Here is a 19,497-nt window from a genome sequence, read left to right as displayed (position 1 = left end):
AAATCTCCTAGCGGGTTTACTCTTTAAAGTTGAAAATATCACGTGAGATATTTTTTTTCATTTAATAAAGCTATATTTTTTCTGCATCTTTATATTGACATTTTTCAATCACATGAAGTGTTAACATTTAGACATTCTTACTTTAATCCTTATTTGCCTGTTTTATTGAAGATATTTAAAAAATTATTATTTTAGAACATGTAGGAAGTAAAGCATTTTCACATCAAACACTAAGAAAAAATGCATGGTTAAAACTACTAGAATATAGTAAAATTTACTGTTTCTGTCACTATGAGAATATCAAAAGACTTCTTAACTTTTGCAGAAGCACTTTGGCAAAGATTTTGGTAAAATAGACAATAAAATATGATTTTACAATAATCCACGAAATCTGATAAATGTGGGAAAATTTAGTAATTTTTTTTAGGATACATGTCACAACAACCATTTATTCAGTTAAATTCACTTTTAAGTTTTTATTTTTTACAAAATGTGTTGTAACAAGAACTATAATTTTGAAAACTAGAATTTCAGGTAAAAAATAACCTTATGAACGGAAAATTACCAAATGAATTATTTGTGGATAAATACTAGAATTGTGATATTTTTACTAGGTATATTATCAACATACATTGCGTAATTTTATCAGAAATCTTAACAAATAGTAACTAATAGAACCATACATTCTGCTATAACAAAATAGATGCTGAAAAATTGTTAAACAAGCATATGACTTCCAATACAAATTTAAAAAACTAAGAAGGAATCCTATTTACATTGAATGTAATATTTATCTATATATATTAATTTTGCAATATATTTTTATCCTCAGAAAGAAGTTATAGTACTTAAAAATAAATGTATTACAAATTTTCACAAGTTTCTTCTTTTTTTTTTTCCTCAAAATGAGTTTTCTGTCTTTCTGTATGAAGTTCTGCCCTAAGGAAACCGAGGGTGGTTCTTCGTCTAAACTAAAAAGTCTTTTTATGACTGGAATATTTTCTGGAACTGACGATGGTTAACTGATGAGGGAAATAAATGCATTTGATGGTTTGGACTTGATGCTTCTTTAACTTTTTCCTGGAATAAAATAGTTTTTGCAATAATCAAATTTGAATAATCTCGGTTATTAAAAATTATTCAATCAATTTCATAAAAAGAGCATTTCTTTATTATGCCTCCTCAATCTGCTTCTGCTCTGAGCAAAGTGATAAAAGCTACAAATTAGAATTATATGAGAAAAATATTTTAATTATATGTGCAGATATTGATATTGTTTTTAAAGATATAAAAGTACAGTAAAACTTGTGTAAGTTGACCACTTGTGGTGCATTGTCTTAGTGGTCAACTTAGACAAGTGGTCAACTTATAGAGGGGGTGGGTCATTGTTTACCTACATCATGTTGCTATATATTAAAAAAAATTTTACTTGACTTAAAAATTTTATTTAGCAAATAGCCAAATGAATATCGTAAGAAATATGTTTAAACCAGAATGAACTTCAATCTGTTACATATAGTTAGTAATTTGTTACATATAACATTTAACTAACTTTTTTTGAAAAAATTATTTCGTTAGTGATATATGTGAAGTGTTTAATTAAAATAATTTCTTTAAATATCAGAACACGAAAACATGTAACTTGAAAACTTTAACAAAACAAAATTATTTGAACACTTAAAAATTTATTCTGTTATTCACTTACAAGCCTATTTGTTACAAAAATATTCCCTCACTGTTGTTTGGAGCTGTTGTTTAGACCAATGTTTTGAATCAAGGAAATGGTCAAAATCTGACCCCCTATAGTTTCTCCAGATGGTCAACTCACAAAAGGGTTTAGATTAGCATTTTACACCATTTCAAGAAACAAGTGAAATTTTAACTTACATTGCAAAATGACTGAAAATTCTCTGAATTTTTTTTCTGGTCAACTTATAAGGGTTTTAGAATAAAATTTCATAATACTCCTAGACAAAATTGACTTATTTCAGTGGTCAACTTTCAAAATAGACAGGTGGTCAAGTTACAAAGGTTTTGCTTCTTTATATTATATAGGAAAAATTCCATTCTTGATAATTGAGGTCAACTTATGCAGGCGTCCAACTCACAAGGGTGGTCAACTAGGCAGGTTTCACTGTATAGTTTTATATTAATCTAGAAACATCTAATAATATATTTCCCGCTAATTCAATTTAATGTGATAGATTGAAAAGTGTTGATAGATTCGACGCGCAAGATTATATCATTTAAATCATCCATAATATATTTCTCAAAAGCAAACTATTAAGGGACCACTGATATACCAGAATTTTTGTTTTCTTTTCTTCATAAAATCAAAAAATTACCACTGATTATCATGCATTTTAAATATTTTTGAATATTTCGAAATTTCTAAAGGCGAATCGAACGGAATAAATTAGTTAACTTATGAAAATCATCCTAAAATTAAAGTAATTATACTTTAGAATTAGTTCATGCCGATTTAGTTCATGCCGATTTAACAACACACATAAATACTGATTCTTTGGGAAATTCTCAATATTTTTTTAGTAATTTCTAACTGTTCTGGAATGCACTTCTCTTAATTTTTTAAATATAAATAAGAAGTGTTTGATATGTTTACAATATTATAAAAGAGGTATAAAACATAAATGATGAAAATCAAATGATTCAGAGCAGATAATATGTTACAATTTAAGAATAATCATTTCGATAAATTCTTAAAAAAATCTAGTATAATTCATAAAAAATATACCGTATAATTTTTAAAAAAACAATAAAGTTTATATCAACAGTAAAATACTCGGCAAATAGAAACTGCCCCAATTTATCTTTTGTTACTAGTTATTGACCATAATGTAAAAAGCGTTTTGAGAAAATTCGTTTTATTTCGACAAAAAAATTTTTCGAAAAACTTAAATTATACTTATGTTAAAGTTTTGTTTTCTGATTAACAATTTAATTTTTAAAATGTAGATCAAATGTAAACTGAACAGGTAAACAATTGAACTTTGAAACAGGTAAATAATTTTCAAAGTGTGTTGTTATATGTTATCTAATTTTTTGATTTTATGAAAAAAAGAAAACAAAAATTCTCAGACTAACAACAAATTAAGCAGAGCTATTTGTAATTGTAAAAACTGCAAAGGAATTAAGATAGGTTATATATATATATATATATATATATATATATATATATATATATATATATATATATATATATATATATATATATATATATATATATATATATATATATATATATATATATATATATATATATATATATATATATATATATATATATATATATATATATATATATATATATATATATATATATATATATATATATATATATATATATATATATATATATATATATATATATATATATATATATATATATATATATATATATATATGAATCTCTTGTGTTGTCCTCTGTTGTGTGTGATGTGTGAATGTGGCCCACCCTATGAACAGGTTTGTGGCAGCGTGGCGTGGGTAATGTGTCTCGCCTCCGTGACTTTGGTTCACAGGTGCCAACTGGGTAACGTAAAATGAGTAACAATTCCGGCATCTACTTAGGCGAAGAATAAAGTTCAGCGCCTGCCATTTGAAAAAAATAATAATAAATAAATACTTAAATTTGAAATTTCTTCTTTTTCTAAGAACTGTAACATTATATGAATTAAAACTTTCGTTGGAAGAAAATTTTATTTATATTTAAAGTTATTTTAGCCATAGGGGAGTGTCGGGTACCCCCGCCCAGCGTGTACCCCAGCCCACTGTCAATTTCATATGTATAGAATATTTCTTCAAGTCAAAGGGCAATCGGACATTAATTGTTATATTAAAATTGTTTATTTTATTATAATGTTTGATTTGTAATCATTGTTTTATCGACTAATTAAATATTAAAAAAAGATTATTTTCAAAGTTTGAAGTATTTATGCAGCTGGTAACATGGTAAACAATAGTTTTGAAAATATGTTGAATACAGTAGTCAAATTTTTTAAATTTCTATTTTTTTAAAAATGAAACTAGTCTTTTTTTGGTTTATTCTTTTTTCATTATTTAATTAATCGATAAAACAATAGAAACGTACGATATTGATTATTACTCAATATTATACAGAAATATAAGCCATACTCCTTAAGTGGGCGGGCTACCCGACTCTCCCCTAATTGTTTTTAAATGGTAAGATTCTTACCACAGGTTGGACATGTAGCATTACTTGATGATTCAGGATAATAGTTACAAAAAAAACGAGAATCATAGTTAAAAAGATTGTCAGATTTGATTTTAATTTTTTAATATCATAATTGGCGGTGTTAAAAAGACGGCATTTTCAATATTCTTTCCTCCAAAATTTCAAAAAATTAAAAATATTTAATCAAGACAAATTGTAAAATGAACATTTTATGCTAGTACACATAAAAATAATATATATAATTTTCTTCATTAGGTGTATTTTTAAAAAGAAAATAAAGATGTAAAAGGTAATGGTTTACCTTTTAAGATTCTAGAAGTGCAGACAACAGCAACTATCAGAAGCTAAAAATTAAAGATAGGTGTATCAGAAATGAAACTTAGGTTACGAAATGAATTATAAAAAAAATATATGGCAGTAAATAAGAGATTAATTCATCAGTGCCATAATTGGTTTCAAGATTTATTTATTTATTTAATTTTTTGATTTCGGAAGAATAGTGGATTCAAGGAGTCTTGAGAGAAAATATGAAGGAAAAAACTTGAGGATCGTTCAACGAACTATCAATGTGGAAAGAGGGATTAAGAACATCAAACGCTGAATAATTTCAAAGAAAAATTGAGAAGAGGAGAAATGCTTTAGTTAAAAATAAGTTTTATACAGCTAAGCAACTAGTTTTACTGATTTTAATTAAATGTATATGTCGTCAATGATTCTTCAGATTTTGACCTTTTTTTTCTTGCTTCAATATTTTTCATAAGATTACTAATGTGAATATTGGTTTATATCTAACACTCTCAAAAATAAAACTCTCATTTTTGACGATTCAGCAATCCTTGAGCAGTATTTCGTAATGATTTTGAAAATCATTTCGTCACGAAATCACACGATTTGTGACGAAACGTAGTGTATTGTAAGAGATTGTTATTTGGAATGACAAATAAAGACTGGACAGTCGCAAATAAACTGACGAATCACACTAACCGGTTTGTATGGTGGTCAAGAAGTTAGCCTTATACCAGGAAGATCAGGAGTTTGAATCCCTCTTAGGGCATTTATGTAATTTATCTATTTTTTCTTGTTCTGTCGTGCCGCGTATGTGATGCCCAAATTAAAGTGGTCATTAAAAATGTTAGATACATTAGGCACTACAAGTTTTTTTTTCGGAAAAAAAGAATGACGAAATATTTTTATTAATTTTGACAAAACTCGTAACTTTGAAGAAAATACGATAGTTATTTCGTCACTTTGGTGAAATTTTAGCTCAGAGCATATACCAGGAAAACATTTCGTCCAACATGAAGCAAGTTTCTTTATAACCGATTATTCATTTTGTACAGTGAATTTTCGCCAATATTGGATGAATTTCGTTTAAATTTGTGTATTTGAAGGAAAAACGTTACGTATTTCAGAGAAAACGTTATAAATTTCTACTTCCTCCCAAACAGTGCAGACAATTTCAACTGTGTTTCAGTCGTAATCGCTAATCTCGTGCACTTAAGTTTTACGTGTTTTGTTAAAAGATCTGACACATTGTTTTGGTCAGAAATAGTGAAGATTCATATTTGAAAAATACTTTTTTAATCAAAGCTTTTTCCTATGGATTATTGGCCCCGCTATCACCGGATTTATCATCTCTTGGGGTTTTTTTTCGATGGGTGTTATCTGAGAAGTAGGATTTAGGTGAAGAACTGCTTGTGATTGATGAGTTGAAAATGATAACAATATCAATGTCTAACAGGCTTTCAATCAGGTTTTTATATATATATATATATATTAACCGTCGTTGAGCAGCCGACCCAATTTTGGGCTTACGACAACTAATGTTCAACTCCGTAACCTTGTAATTTTGAACCAATCCAGAAGACAAGGAAACTCCTGGATCAGTACCCCTAGAGGTATTGATTTGTAACGGGAACATGGAGGACTTTTTGACTCGGCAAATTTAACGGGCATCAGTCACCATTTACTACACGGGGAGTCCTCGGCCAGCTGGGATCGAACCCACGAACTCTTGGACATGGGCCCAGTGCCCTATCGACCAGGCTATCCCGGCCTGCTCAATCAGGCTTTATTTTATTTTATAACCGTCGTTGAATTTTATGGGTTTACTATTGCTAATGTTCAATTCCGTAGCCTTGTAATTTTGAACCCAATCCAGAAGACAAGGGAACTCCTGGATTGAGTATTGGGAGAAATTTGCTTTGGTGGAGGACTCTTTGATGGAGCTAACCCGTATTTGCGTTACATGGAGGGGAAGACCACGAGACCCTCCCACGGTTAGCCTGACGACAAAGGGACTCTAACCCATGATCCGTCTGCCACTGAGGATGATTCATATCAGCACTGTAGTCAGCGCAAGCCGCATGCGGAATTCGTATCAACTGGGATTCGAACCCGGTTCGCCTCTTCAATCAGGTTTTAAAGCACTTAAGTTTGTCTTCCGAAATTCTTTAAATCAAGCATGCTTTTTTTACCCGCCATCTTTTCAGACGTGTCAACAGTCAAAATCACTTCTTTCAATTTAAATTGCTTTCACAGTTATTTTCGTTTCTCGCTCATTGGATCATTTCAATCTAGTTTTGTACAAATGGTGAAATTTTCTTTAAAATAATGTGCAATTGAGCTATATGTAGTATATATAAACTTCTGGTTTTTATACTTTTCACTGATACTTGGAAACATCATTTGGGATAATTAATTCACAGTATATCCAAAATATAATTCGCAGTATTATCCCAGTCTTTTGAGACGCAACAGTTTTAAGTGTTTTAGGCTATTTATGAGCATAAAATACAAAGAATAGTAGGGAAAAAAAGCATAATATTAAATTAAGTAAAAACAGAAGTATTATTTCAGGGTTAAAAGCAAAAGTTTGGTTAGGTCAATGAGTAACGTCATTAAAGTTTCGTTTCGTAAAACTGGGGTGTCCTGGGCATTTTGCAATTTTGTTGGCCGGGTTCGGTTGTTCTTGGCTGGGTAACGTTACAGCAATTAACATTGATTTATGATCATATTGAATCAATTAGTGAATCAGATTTAATAGGATACCTGTAAGAGGCGTCACGCGTGTACATCGAATCTATTGATTTTTGAATCGAGGCATATACGAAACCGCAATTTACCCACCATGACTTCGCTTGCAGGTATCCAATTTAAAATATCTACCTGGATCTGGGCTAGAATCATCCCCGTCAATCGACGGTTCCTCTATAACCCGAGGGACTAGAGCTCCTAAAAATTACAATATAAAAATTATTATGCTGCATAAGCGATGTGAATATTTATAATAATAGGTTAACCTTATTTTTTCGTAAGAAAAATGACATAAATATCGACTTTTTTTTATTTTATATTGGTTTTTATAACCATACTTTAAATTATGCACATTATGAATACATTGAAAAATAGAAAAAGGAGGTTCAATGATTTCGCTTAATTATGATTATTATTTTGCTTCAGCAATTTCAAAAAAAGCACCTTCTTTGAAAGGTAAAAGATTTATAATTTAAGAAATTAGTCTATTTATGTAACTATATTCATCAAATTTCATTCATTTACAAAAAAATGGTTTACTGAGACCTGAATTTTCACGTAACGTGATCTATCGATATATATATATATATATATATATATATATATATATATATATATATATATATATATATATATATATATATATATATATATATATATATATATATATATATATATATATATATATATATATATATATATATATATATATATATATATATATATATATATGCTACGGCGAAAGACCGAAATCGGTGGTTGTTGACTTTCACCGGTGAATGTCGACAAACACCAAATACGTCGGTGAAAGATTGAATATTTCATTGCATTCTTGTACATTCGGACCCTCACCGGTGTATGTCGACAATCACATATATGCTTTGGTGAATGTCCGAAATACTTATTACATTCGATTTTATATGAATTTATTCGTGGATATAATTAAATTTATTCCATATTTTAACCCTACACTGATGTTTTTTCGAGGTTAAATGCCACTACCCGGTATACCCTACACTGATGTTTTTTTAAGGTTAAGTGCCACTTCCCGGTATACGTTTGCCTGGTATACCCTACACTGATGTTTTTTTCAGGCCAAGTGCCATTGCCCGGTATATATTTGCCCGATACTCCAAACACTGATGTTTCTTCTAATCTATGGTCAGTAACTATTAAAATATAGAATAAATATAAATATATCAAATAAATATAATAATATTGACGAATGAATTAATATAAAATTGGATATAACAAATATTTCGGACATTCACCAAAGCGACTATGTGATTGTTGACATTCACCGGTGAGAGTCAGAAGTAAGGGTATTTAGCAAATATTTCGGACATACACCAAGCGACTACGTGAATGTTGACATTCACCGGTGAATGTCGACATTCTCCAGATTTCGGTGTTTCACTGTAGCATATCTATATCAGATGAATGGACGAGGTATACCTACAGCTATCATAGCATTTTATGGAAAAAATATTTTATAAATACTTTAATATATTTTGTAAATACTTTATAAATATTTATTCTCGCTTTTTCATCAGCTTACAAGATTTTTTTTTCAATTTCAAATTAAATAACGTTACTTCGAAAAATGCCCACGTAGAAAAGACAGACCATTATGTGCACAAACAGAGTTAGTTTTAGCTACTACAATGAAATATAGACCTCCCAAATTGATGATGGATAGAAATTGCTTATAGAACGAAAATATTTTAAATTTTACGTTTAATTAATCTTTTCGTTTGCCTATAAGAGTAAATTCAAGAAGAGATTCTGTGAATTCATAAAAACTTATCCGGAAACAATGCAAGTTTGATTTAAAAATGCCTCATTTGAAATGAAAAAAGTTTGACTAACCCATTCGATAATATACTAAGTCAACATCGAATGTTATTTAATTCAAAATAGTTTTCCAATACAAAACTTCGCTGAGCATCGAAAGTAAATATGTTTAGTTAGTTGCAAGTAATAGTATGCTGCACCCGTATTTTTTGAATAAGTATGATTTAAGCAAAAAAAGTGTTTAAGATTTTGCCACTACGTAGCACTTTTTTTTCTTCTTGGATTTGCAGGTTAAACCCTATTTTTATTGTACTGCACTGCGAAAAACAGTACTGAAAACCGAATATATTTTTTTGTGATTAAGCAGGAAGGATTGTACACAGATTTCGCTGGTTTTGTTTTTTTCCCTCGCTTCTATATTAATCCTTTATTTGCTTACTTTTTTCTTTAAATTTCGCCAATGATTCTAAAAATTAGCAAAGGGATATGATTTCAGTTCCAACACAAAGCATGTAGTATTTTTATTAATTTATTTTTTAATGAATATTTTACATAAAGAAATTTACTAATAATTACAATGTTTATAAAAATGCCAGGCATAAAAATTCTACTCGCGGATCTATTTTTATCACTCAAAAAATTGCATTGTGTTTTTATCCGTTTTTAATGATATACTATATAAACTTTGCGAAAAATTAATACAAAAACTAGCTGCCGTTTTATAACGAAATCTTTCACCCCTAAATAAATGCAATTAATCGTTTTTCAAGCAGTATGTGCATATACTCTTAAAATGAAATTGTGATAACTTATTATGAGAATGCAATTGTCACCTTTTTATATGTCGAAACTAGATTGTTCTCATAGTTATATTTTACCTTTGGGAGCTCATACAATAAATGGCACATTCATTTGCAATTCATGCTGAAACCAATAAGTTGGTCACTGTATATCCATTTGCGTGAAACATAAATTTCATAAATTATATCAAAAGTCACATAGCAAATTTCATCTACAGAACATAGGAATATTACATACATATTGTAATATTATATACATATTGTATGCATTTACCTCGCCTTTTTAGTGATCCACGGGGAGGAACCTCGTCCTCCTGATTGTCTTTACCATCTGAAGAACTCTTGGAAAAATTCATTTCCTCACCAACTGAAAACAGATAATCATTCGAAACTAAATAACATATTGAAAATTCGATATTTACAAAAAAAGAAACTGTCAAATAAAAACCACCTTATTAGAATTCTCGTTCGAAGATTACAGTAAATTACAGTCAGCAAACTGTCCATCCAATTAACAGTAAAATGTATGGCAGATAGCTTTTATAACTTAACGGTTTTGAAACCGCTTACCTCTAGCATGAGTATTTTTTAACCATTTACAACTAGCGTGGTTTCAAAACTATGTAAAAGAAATTTAACTAGAATTAGCTTTCCGTTAGGTAAAAAGCAGTTTAGTTAGGTTGTGGTTCAGTTGTGTTTCATCAAAGGATCCGTTGAATATGGTTTAATTAGTTTATCTGGTTATTTCACCTATCGCAAGAGATGGGAAATGCTAGATGTTCTTGTGCTTGGTACTGCCACCTACGCGTGAATGAGAGTATCTTACTCTAATAGTCAGAGTCATAAAATGGGAAGTGAAAGGAACTCTTCGTGTGTTAAAGGGAATAAAGGAAATGTTGTGGTGTCAGCGCTGGGACTCAAATTCCAATACTGCTGGTTATGATATAGATAGATAAGCCCTCGTGGCTATGATATGTAGCCAGCTCTAAGGAGTTATGTGGCTTCATTAGATCAGCCTAATTGGTGCGATAAAATTCCGTTTTTTCAAGAGTACGAGGGTTGCTATTTATATTTCTGGGCTAATAATGAAAACACAAATATGTAGGATCGAAATTGGTTTTATTGTTTTTCAAAATATTCTCCATGATGATCAATACACTTTTGCATGAGTTTGAATCAATTTTCAAAGCACTTTTTCCAGTCCGATTGAGGTAACTCCAAAACATGCGTTTTGAATGCATCAACCGCTTCTTCGGGGGTCGAAAAGCATTGTCCACGTAATTTATTTTTGATGTGTTGGAATAAGAAGAAGACATTGCGTGCCAAATCAGGGCTGTACGGCGGATGACCCATCAGTTCGATCTTTCGCTCCGTCAGAAATGCCTTTGTTTGAGTCGATGTGTGAGAGCTCGCATTGTCATGATGAAGAATGATTCACCTGTTCTTCTGCTTTTTTCGAATTTCTCCGATGACTTCTGGCAAACAAATGGTCGTGTACCATTCAGAATTGACCGTCCTGCTTCGCTCTAACGCCACTGTTGCCACATGACCGTTAATGCTGAAGAAACAGGCAATCATTTGTTTCGATGTGCTTCTTCCTCGAACAACTTTTGTTGGTTTTGTCTCGTCTTGGAAGACCCATGCAGTTGATTGCTGTTTTGTTTCCTGCGCATATGCATAGATCCATGATTCGTCACCTGTGTAGATGTTATACACAGCCTTTGGTGTACCTTGAACGTATTTTTCCAACATTTCCTTGCACCAATCGACACGAGCCTTTTTTTGAACGTTTGCCAGATTATGCGGGATCTAACGCGAACAAATTTTTTTTTACACTCAAATGCTCATGCAATATTTTATTGATGCTAGTCATACTAATGTCCAAAGACACCTCTATCTCACGGTATGTCACATGACGATCTTGCTTTATCAGTTCACGCACAGAATCGATCTTTTCTGGCACAACAACGGTTTTTGGACGACCTGCACGGGATTCGTCCTGGATCGAACATGGATCACGATTAAATTCGTTATACCAATTTTTTACAGTGCTGTAGGATGGTGCTTTATCGCTGAATAAAGAATTAAGTTCATCGAATCACTCTTGTCTTGACAATCCACGTCGAAAGTTATGAAAAATAATGGCACGAAAATGTTCACGATTCAATTCCATTTTTTGAAGGAGAAGAACTTTTCAATTTACTGTCAACAATACAAATGAAGCTATAATGATAAATCCTCTGCTGAATTTATGTTTAAAAATGTCAAACTTTCGATTAAAATCGCCTGCGGTCGCCTAGCAACACTTACTGTTGCCAAGGCCAGAAATATAAATAGCAGCCCTCGTAATAAGTGAAAACAATTAAAAACGGTTTTTCTCTCAGCGAAGAGTTTGAATACTATTTTATTAATAGTTATTTGACTATTTGACAATTGTTTGGGACATCTTGAATAATTTAGCAATTTATGTAATTCTTCTATCCACTTCTATCTGCTCTAAGCATTTCACCGATTAGGAGCAGCCATTTTTGTTAAATGAGAAACGTTCTGAGACGAACAAAACTAAAATAAATAAAACGAAATTTGAATAATACCACGAGTTTTTACTCCAAAATAAAAAACTCTTCGCAAAACTTTCACAAAAGAGTGGATGATGTTTTCAAACTGGAAAAATATGATTGATGAATATATTGAAACTTTTGAAAATGAATTTCGAAAGGTTTTGATTATAGACGAAAATCCAATTTCTAAATGACTTCAAATAAACCACAAATTCTCAATTATGGTAAATATTCTATAAATCACAATTATTTTGGCCATAGGTAACGTCTAGGGCTTCCTAAATTTAGTAGTGGTAATCTGATCACTCTTTCTTTGTTTATAGAGAATTTGAGAGGTTTCATATTTATTGAATGGTAAACATCAAAAGAATTAGTGGTTCGATTAGCTTTTCGAAACTTTTGTTATCGATTTACTTGTTGTCAATGAAAAAATGTTAGTTTACAAGCGGTACCTCATGTTCATTATAATGAGAGGGTTGCACTAATGGGGAAGGGTCGTAATAAAGAGCTTAGACTGCATATTTAGCATGAGTTTAATTAATGACTCACACAATGCGAAAATAAAATAAAACTTAATTTCCTACTGAGATAGGGACATTGAAATCAGCCATCTATTTGAAAAAATATGTTCACTTTAATTACGAACACTTAAATTATGACGTAAAATATCCTCAGTGGTAGACGGATCATGGGTTCGTAGGAGGCCTTCGTATTTTTCATCTCCATGTAAGGCAAATGTAGGTTAGTTCCATCGAAAAGTCCTCCACGAAGGTAAATTTCTCCCATTACATGATTCAACAGTACCCTTGTCTTCTGGATTGGGTTCAAAATTACAAGAAATGGAATTGAAAATCAGTAGCCGTAAGCCCAAAAAATGGGTCAGCTGCTCAACCGCTGCTATAGAATGAAATAAAACATTTAAATTCGCCCTATTATATTCATATGCAATCAAACAGATCAGAAAAGGCTTAGATTATTTATTGTAGATGTGCGTCCTGTTGTAAGGGTGTTATGTTTTGTTGTCATTCTAAAACATACTGCAGGGCTTTCAAAAGAATGCGATAGGAATGTGTAGCAAATAGCCAATGACTTCAAGTCTAATATTAATCATTTAAGTATTTTGTTCTATTCATTCCCAATTTTGATGGGGAAAAATGTTTAAGTTAAGTTTTGAGTGTTTTGGCTATGTGCAAAGTATTAGTCCTAAGTAAAAATAGTGTCCAAAGATAAAATAGTAATGAAAATAAAATTCCTGTGCTATGATGAATAATTATTTTTTTTTCATATTCAAGCAATTAGTGTTGGATTCTCTCTTGCTTCTCGATTTGCAGAAAATTTTTTTTTCGGATTTTACAAAATTTTATGCTTATTTTCCTTCCTCTAAACAGCAATTAAAACAAGAAAAATACAATGCACTTACCAATACTGAAAACTTTATCTTTGCTTGATGTTCCTTTAACATTTGAAGTTGTTTGCTCTGAAAGTTTCTCCAGACTTCCTTTGTCAGAGAAGGAAGCTGATATAAGAAACAAAACTTAATAAACGAATTTAAAATTTAACATGGCGGAAATTATTAAAATTATATGCATTTATTGGATTTAGAATTTTCCAACGTCTCCTTTAAGGAAAATAAAATATTGTGTAGTTAATTGAAATTTTATTTTTAAATTTCTGTTAATGAATTATCAGAAGGAAGATTAGACTATTTAGTAGGTTAAGTTCATGTCTAGTAAAATAACAGAGTGATTAAATAATACTGAAAAACTTACCTTGATCATCTCTTATCTCAGATGAACCATCCGGTTCATCTGACTTCGTGACACAAGATTCTAAAATTAAAAGGAGCAAAACTTAATAAATTAATAAAATTAACATGTCGGAAATGGAATTGAGGTAATTATTTAAATTAGTTTTTTGGAATTGCACCTTTTTTTTCGAAAAAGTTACATATTTATATATATAACTTTTATAAAAGCTATCTATATAAAGTTAATAGATTATATATATATATATATATATATATATATATATATATATATATATATATATATATATATATATATATATATATATATATATATATATATATATATATATATATATATATATATATATATATATATATATATATATATATATATATATATATATATATATATATATATATATATATATATAATCTATTAACTTTATATGTTGTAATAATGTTAAAACTTGATGATAAGAGTAAATATGATTTGCATCAAATTACTCTTATCAACAAGTTTTATTTTCTAACATCAATTATCAGAGAAAATTATCAGAAAAACGTGTTTTTAAGGACGGTAAGTTACTAAACCAACAGTGTCATTTAACAAAACTGAAAAACTTTACATAATTGTTTCCGATGTAGTTTTTACGATGAACCGAATGAGATACCATATAGGAGGAATATAGGATACCAAATAGACCACCATATAAGGACAAATTAAGAAATAAGGATTTCTACTATTATTACCCCGAAAAAGTACAATTTTAACTTATACCTAAGTTCGCATTTAATATTGCTATGAAAACAAGCGGGATATCATTTCATTTCATTTTTAAGTGTTTTTACATTGAATAAAATGAGACTAAACATGGGTTCAAAGGATAAAAAATTTTTCATCATGAAAAGTACCATATTTATCTTATTATAAAGAGCATAAATGCGTATTAGTGTATGCATAGATAAAATGCGTATGCATTTATGTATACGCAAATGCGTATGTATGATATGCGTATTAAAAGGAGTCGGTTGGGCATGCATCAAGGCTAAAACTGAATTTTTTCGATGTATTTTCTCTAACTACTAATGATATCCTTTTACAATGTTTTGCGGATATTTGAGATTAGATCAATTGCATGCTGTGATTATGTTTTAGAGTTAACATGAATACTTTTTGAGCTCAGGTCATAATTTCTTTAAAAAAAATTCTGGAAAAGATATGTGTTAACATTTATTATAGTGTAAACATACATATGTAAATATTCTGAGAGTAGAAAAACTGAAGCAATGTATTGTTCAGATGTTGAGAAAAGGCACATCGGAAAAAGGACAGTTTGAGCATAATTAGTATATTTCTTGCCGACCTCCCTCAAAAAAAAAAAAATGAAATTTGTTTTTCGCACTCGTAACAAAAAAGTAATATCAATCGTGTTAGCATGTTTACATTGGAATGAAAAGAATTCTTTTTTGTGTGTGTATATATATACATGGGTCATTCTCACAAAAACAGTCCTTTTCATGTCCCCAGTATATTTTATGTTTGTTTTACAGCTTACGAAGAAAAGAAATTCAGGGAAAGTGTCCTTCAGAATGCAAGCTAACAAAATAATAAAAATAAAATTATCAATTTTTATTTTTTATTTATTTTAGGTAATTAAAATATACCAATATGTCATTCCCTCACTTGCCCCCACTGCTGATTTAAAAAAAGAAAAAAATTGTTTCTGAAATAAAAAAATTTTTTTTACAAATTTGTGTTTTTTATTTGAGAATATTGAAATATAGAATTCAGAAAATAAATTTTTAATTTAATTTCTGATACAAATATTAACACAGCACTATTTTAAACTTTGTCCCCAGTGTTTCGCGTCATTCCCTCACAACAATGTTCTTATCACCTGCAATCATCTTAGAATAAAAATATTTTAATAAAAACTTCAGAAGTTAACAACTGGCATCATAGAACAAAATTGCAGTATGTTTCCATCTTCAACTTAAAGAAGCTTTGCTGTGAAATAAATTTGAATGAATCAAACCAGGTAAAATTTTTTACATTTGTCATTCCCTCATGTCGTTTTTTAGAGTAAAATAAAATACAACTTCATCGAGAAAGTGAATAATTATATGTTGCTTTCTTGTATGAATATAATTGTATGTGAATTGACTTCAGAAATTAATAAAGCCTAACTGTTATTTTTAAATTTTATTGAATTCGTCATTCCCTCACTAGTGTATAAAGTGAGGGAATGACGCTGAAGTGAGGGAATGATTCAAGATGAGTATATTATTAAATTTTTTTTTGTTCAATCGTGCCAGCCAATTTTATTTCCCAAACCTGTAAAAACTATTAAATATATAAGACTAAATTATAATAAATATTAGATATACTTAGTATGTTATCATTTTCAAACTTTAGGTAGATGTAACTTAGATAAAAACATGTATTAAAATAAAATATCATTCCCTCACTATTAGTGTCAGTCCCTCACTTTTTAAATAGTGAAAATAATTAATTTACTTATTAATTAATTTGAAAAATAAATTAATAAATTGATTTATTAAACTAATTAATTTATTTATTAAATTAATTAATTAATTATTATAAATTAATAATTATAAATTAATTTAAAAAATTAATTAATTTAAATATTAAGTATAATTTATAGGATATATACTTTCTTTATAATGCCATTACATATTTCTATTAATATAGAAAGTTTCAGAGCTTTTTATTCACTTTACTTTTTTGGGATTTTATGAACTGAAAAATGACAGTTTTCGTGAGAATGACCCATATATATATATATATATATATATATATATATATATATATATATATATATATATATATATATATATATATATATATATATATATATATATATATATATATATATATATATATATATATATATATATATATATATATATATATATATATATATATATATATATATATATTATATATATATATATATATATATATATATATATATATATATATATATATATATATATATATATATATATATATATATATATATATATATATTATATATATGCCTTCATGTTTAACAGCCTAAATCCTATCAGTCATTATAGACTCACGTAATTGTTAAAGTAGCATCAATGCTCTTTTTTCTTCTAAACATGGGTGAAAGCCCTTATATAGCAAGACGGAAAAGAAAAAAACCTGGTACGTAAAACATTTCATTCCAGCATTTTTTTCGAAAAAAATGAAATATCTGTAACTATCAAGATTTCTTTTATAATTCTGGCATATATATAAAACTGCTTCTTTTCCAAGATAAAGTAGATATTGTTGAAAAATTTAAAAAAAGAATAAGTAAACTCCTCCCCAAAACTAGCTATAACTGAAATGGTTTTACTACCAGCCTTTCCTCTTTTCCGTCTCGCTTTCATCCCTGCTTCTAAAGCATATTTTCCAAGAGCGTTTTTCTTTGTTTCTGGTATAAAGTTGCACTCATTGTAAAAATATTCAAAATTTCTTAGTGTTTGTGTAAAAGATGTATGGTTTTCGTGCCCGATGCAAACCAATTCCATTGAAATTAATAAAGTTTAATCAGAGCTTCCTTAAAATTTTTAAAATTTAAACAGCATTAATTTAAATATATATATATATATATATATATATATATATATATATATATATATATATATATATATATATATATATATATATATATATATATATATATAACAATGGCAACATTAATACAATATTACAACAAAGCAACTATATTTATCGATTTTTTTAGCAATTCTTAAAAATTGTTCTTTAAATTCTTTTTTTTTTCCTTTTCTTTTTTTTCCTTTTCTTTTTTTTTCCCTTTTCTTTTTTTTTCCTTTTCCTTTTTTTCTCCTTTTCTTTGTGATTATCTATCTGTCAATCTATCTATATATATTATATAAATTTCCTTACCCATTGTTTTCTTCGGACCAATATAAACATGGCCCTTAGAGGTGAATGAATCTAAAAAGAAATAGCTATCGTAAATAGTGAAAAATGAAAGAGATGCAATTTTTAGTATCAATAGTTTTGTTAGTTTATTCTATAAATATGAAACAGAATAAATATTAACTATTCTCTCGAAACAAAGCAATTGTTTGAAAGCATGAAAATTAAAATTATCTCACTCATTTTAATAAAAAAAGTCCGATTTGAATAGTATTTAAAATTAAAATTTCTATTTCTATGATGAAGATGAGAATTTGTATTAAAAATTGCTTTATAAACTAATTTCTTTATTTTCTTTTGAAGAAATTTCTCAGAAATTTACTTAATTTAATCCGACACTCATGATTTTTTCTATGAATTCTTTCATATTTATTTCTATATTAAATTTACCTTAAACAATATTTGACATGATAAATAGTGTTGTTATAAATGGGGTTAAAATTTTCAACCTTTCTAACTCAAATTGTTATATTTTCTTAAAAATTTCGCTTAAAAGTACTGTGGCATTTTTAGGAAGCAAACCAAGCTGAAATTTAAATCACTAATATAACAAGCACAGTTAAAATAATTAACAAATTTGCAGTATAGAGGGTAAAAGGTTGTTTCGAAAGTGATGTCCTTATTTAAAAATAAAAACTTGTTAAAAATATATCTGTTTAAATTTAATGAAAAAAAAACATAATTTTCCTGTTTTCTTAAAATTATTATATTTCTTAAGATGAAATATGGCATTTGAAAAGGTGAATTAGAGTTAGGTTAATCCATTTTATTCAACAACCAATAAGGGTTTCCCAAAATCTCAAATTTAGTCAAATTCAAATATAGTTCCTCAATACAACGATAATCAAATTTGAAAACCCAATGTATTCAAAACTGAAACAACACATAGGGAGAAAGTTGGGTAATACCGGGATACTAGGGTAGAGTATTTAGGTAGCATGTTAACAAGGTCTCATGTTTACTGCAAATAAAATTTAGAAATAGAGTGAAACAGTCGTAGAAATTTCTATTTTATATGTAAATTAAAGAAAATTAAGCATGTAATTTACATGTGATATAGTCAAGGCAGTTCGCAAGGGATGGGAGGGAAAGAAAGGGACAATTGTTTCGGGATCAAGAACGGCCGAGGGTTCGACGAAAATTGTTTGCAGAAAAATATGGTGTTCATTAATATTTTTAAAAGAAAATGTAATAGAATTTTTTGATATGTATATAAAAACTGTAATTTTGTATGAAGAGTCTTAAAAATTCAATAAATTTGAAAATAAGGCTTTTTGTACTTTGAGGATAAGACTCGCAATAAATTTTGTCTCGAGGCCCGTAAAAACCTTTGCTCATCTTTGGATATAGTTATCTTTTTTCTC

The 19,497-nt window shown here is 28.7% G+C and overlaps 1 protein-coding gene across 1 annotated transcript; it reads right to left on the bottom strand.

The window, feature by feature from the left end:
* Nucleotides 1–503: 503 nt before the first annotated feature.
* Nucleotides 504–18,144, bottom strand: LOC147806999 (uncharacterized). The gene is made up of 7 exons (XM_087168652.1): nt 18,098–18,144; nt 14,177–14,236; nt 13,828–13,923; nt 10,121–10,213; nt 7,385–7,450; nt 4,518–4,560; nt 504–1,080 (listed from the first exon to the last, which is right to left on the bottom strand). The coding sequence occupies exons 1-6, from the start codon at nt 18,099–18,101 to the stop codon at nt 4,529–4,531; spliced, it is 351 nt and encodes a 116-aa protein (XP_087024778.1). The 5' UTR covers nt 18,102–18,144; the 3' UTR covers nt 504–1,080; nt 4,518–4,528.
* Nucleotides 18,145–19,497: the final 1,353 nt, after the last annotated feature.

The sequence above is a fragment of the Parasteatoda tepidariorum genome, chromosome 7 (genome assembly GCF_982258835.1).
Source record: "Parasteatoda tepidariorum strain Cologne lab strain chromosome 7, Ptep-v5.0, whole genome shotgun sequence".
NCBI lineage: Eukaryota > Metazoa > Arthropoda > Arachnida > Araneae > Theridiidae > Parasteatoda > Parasteatoda tepidariorum.
This window is presented reverse-complemented; position numbering and strand designations above follow the sequence as displayed.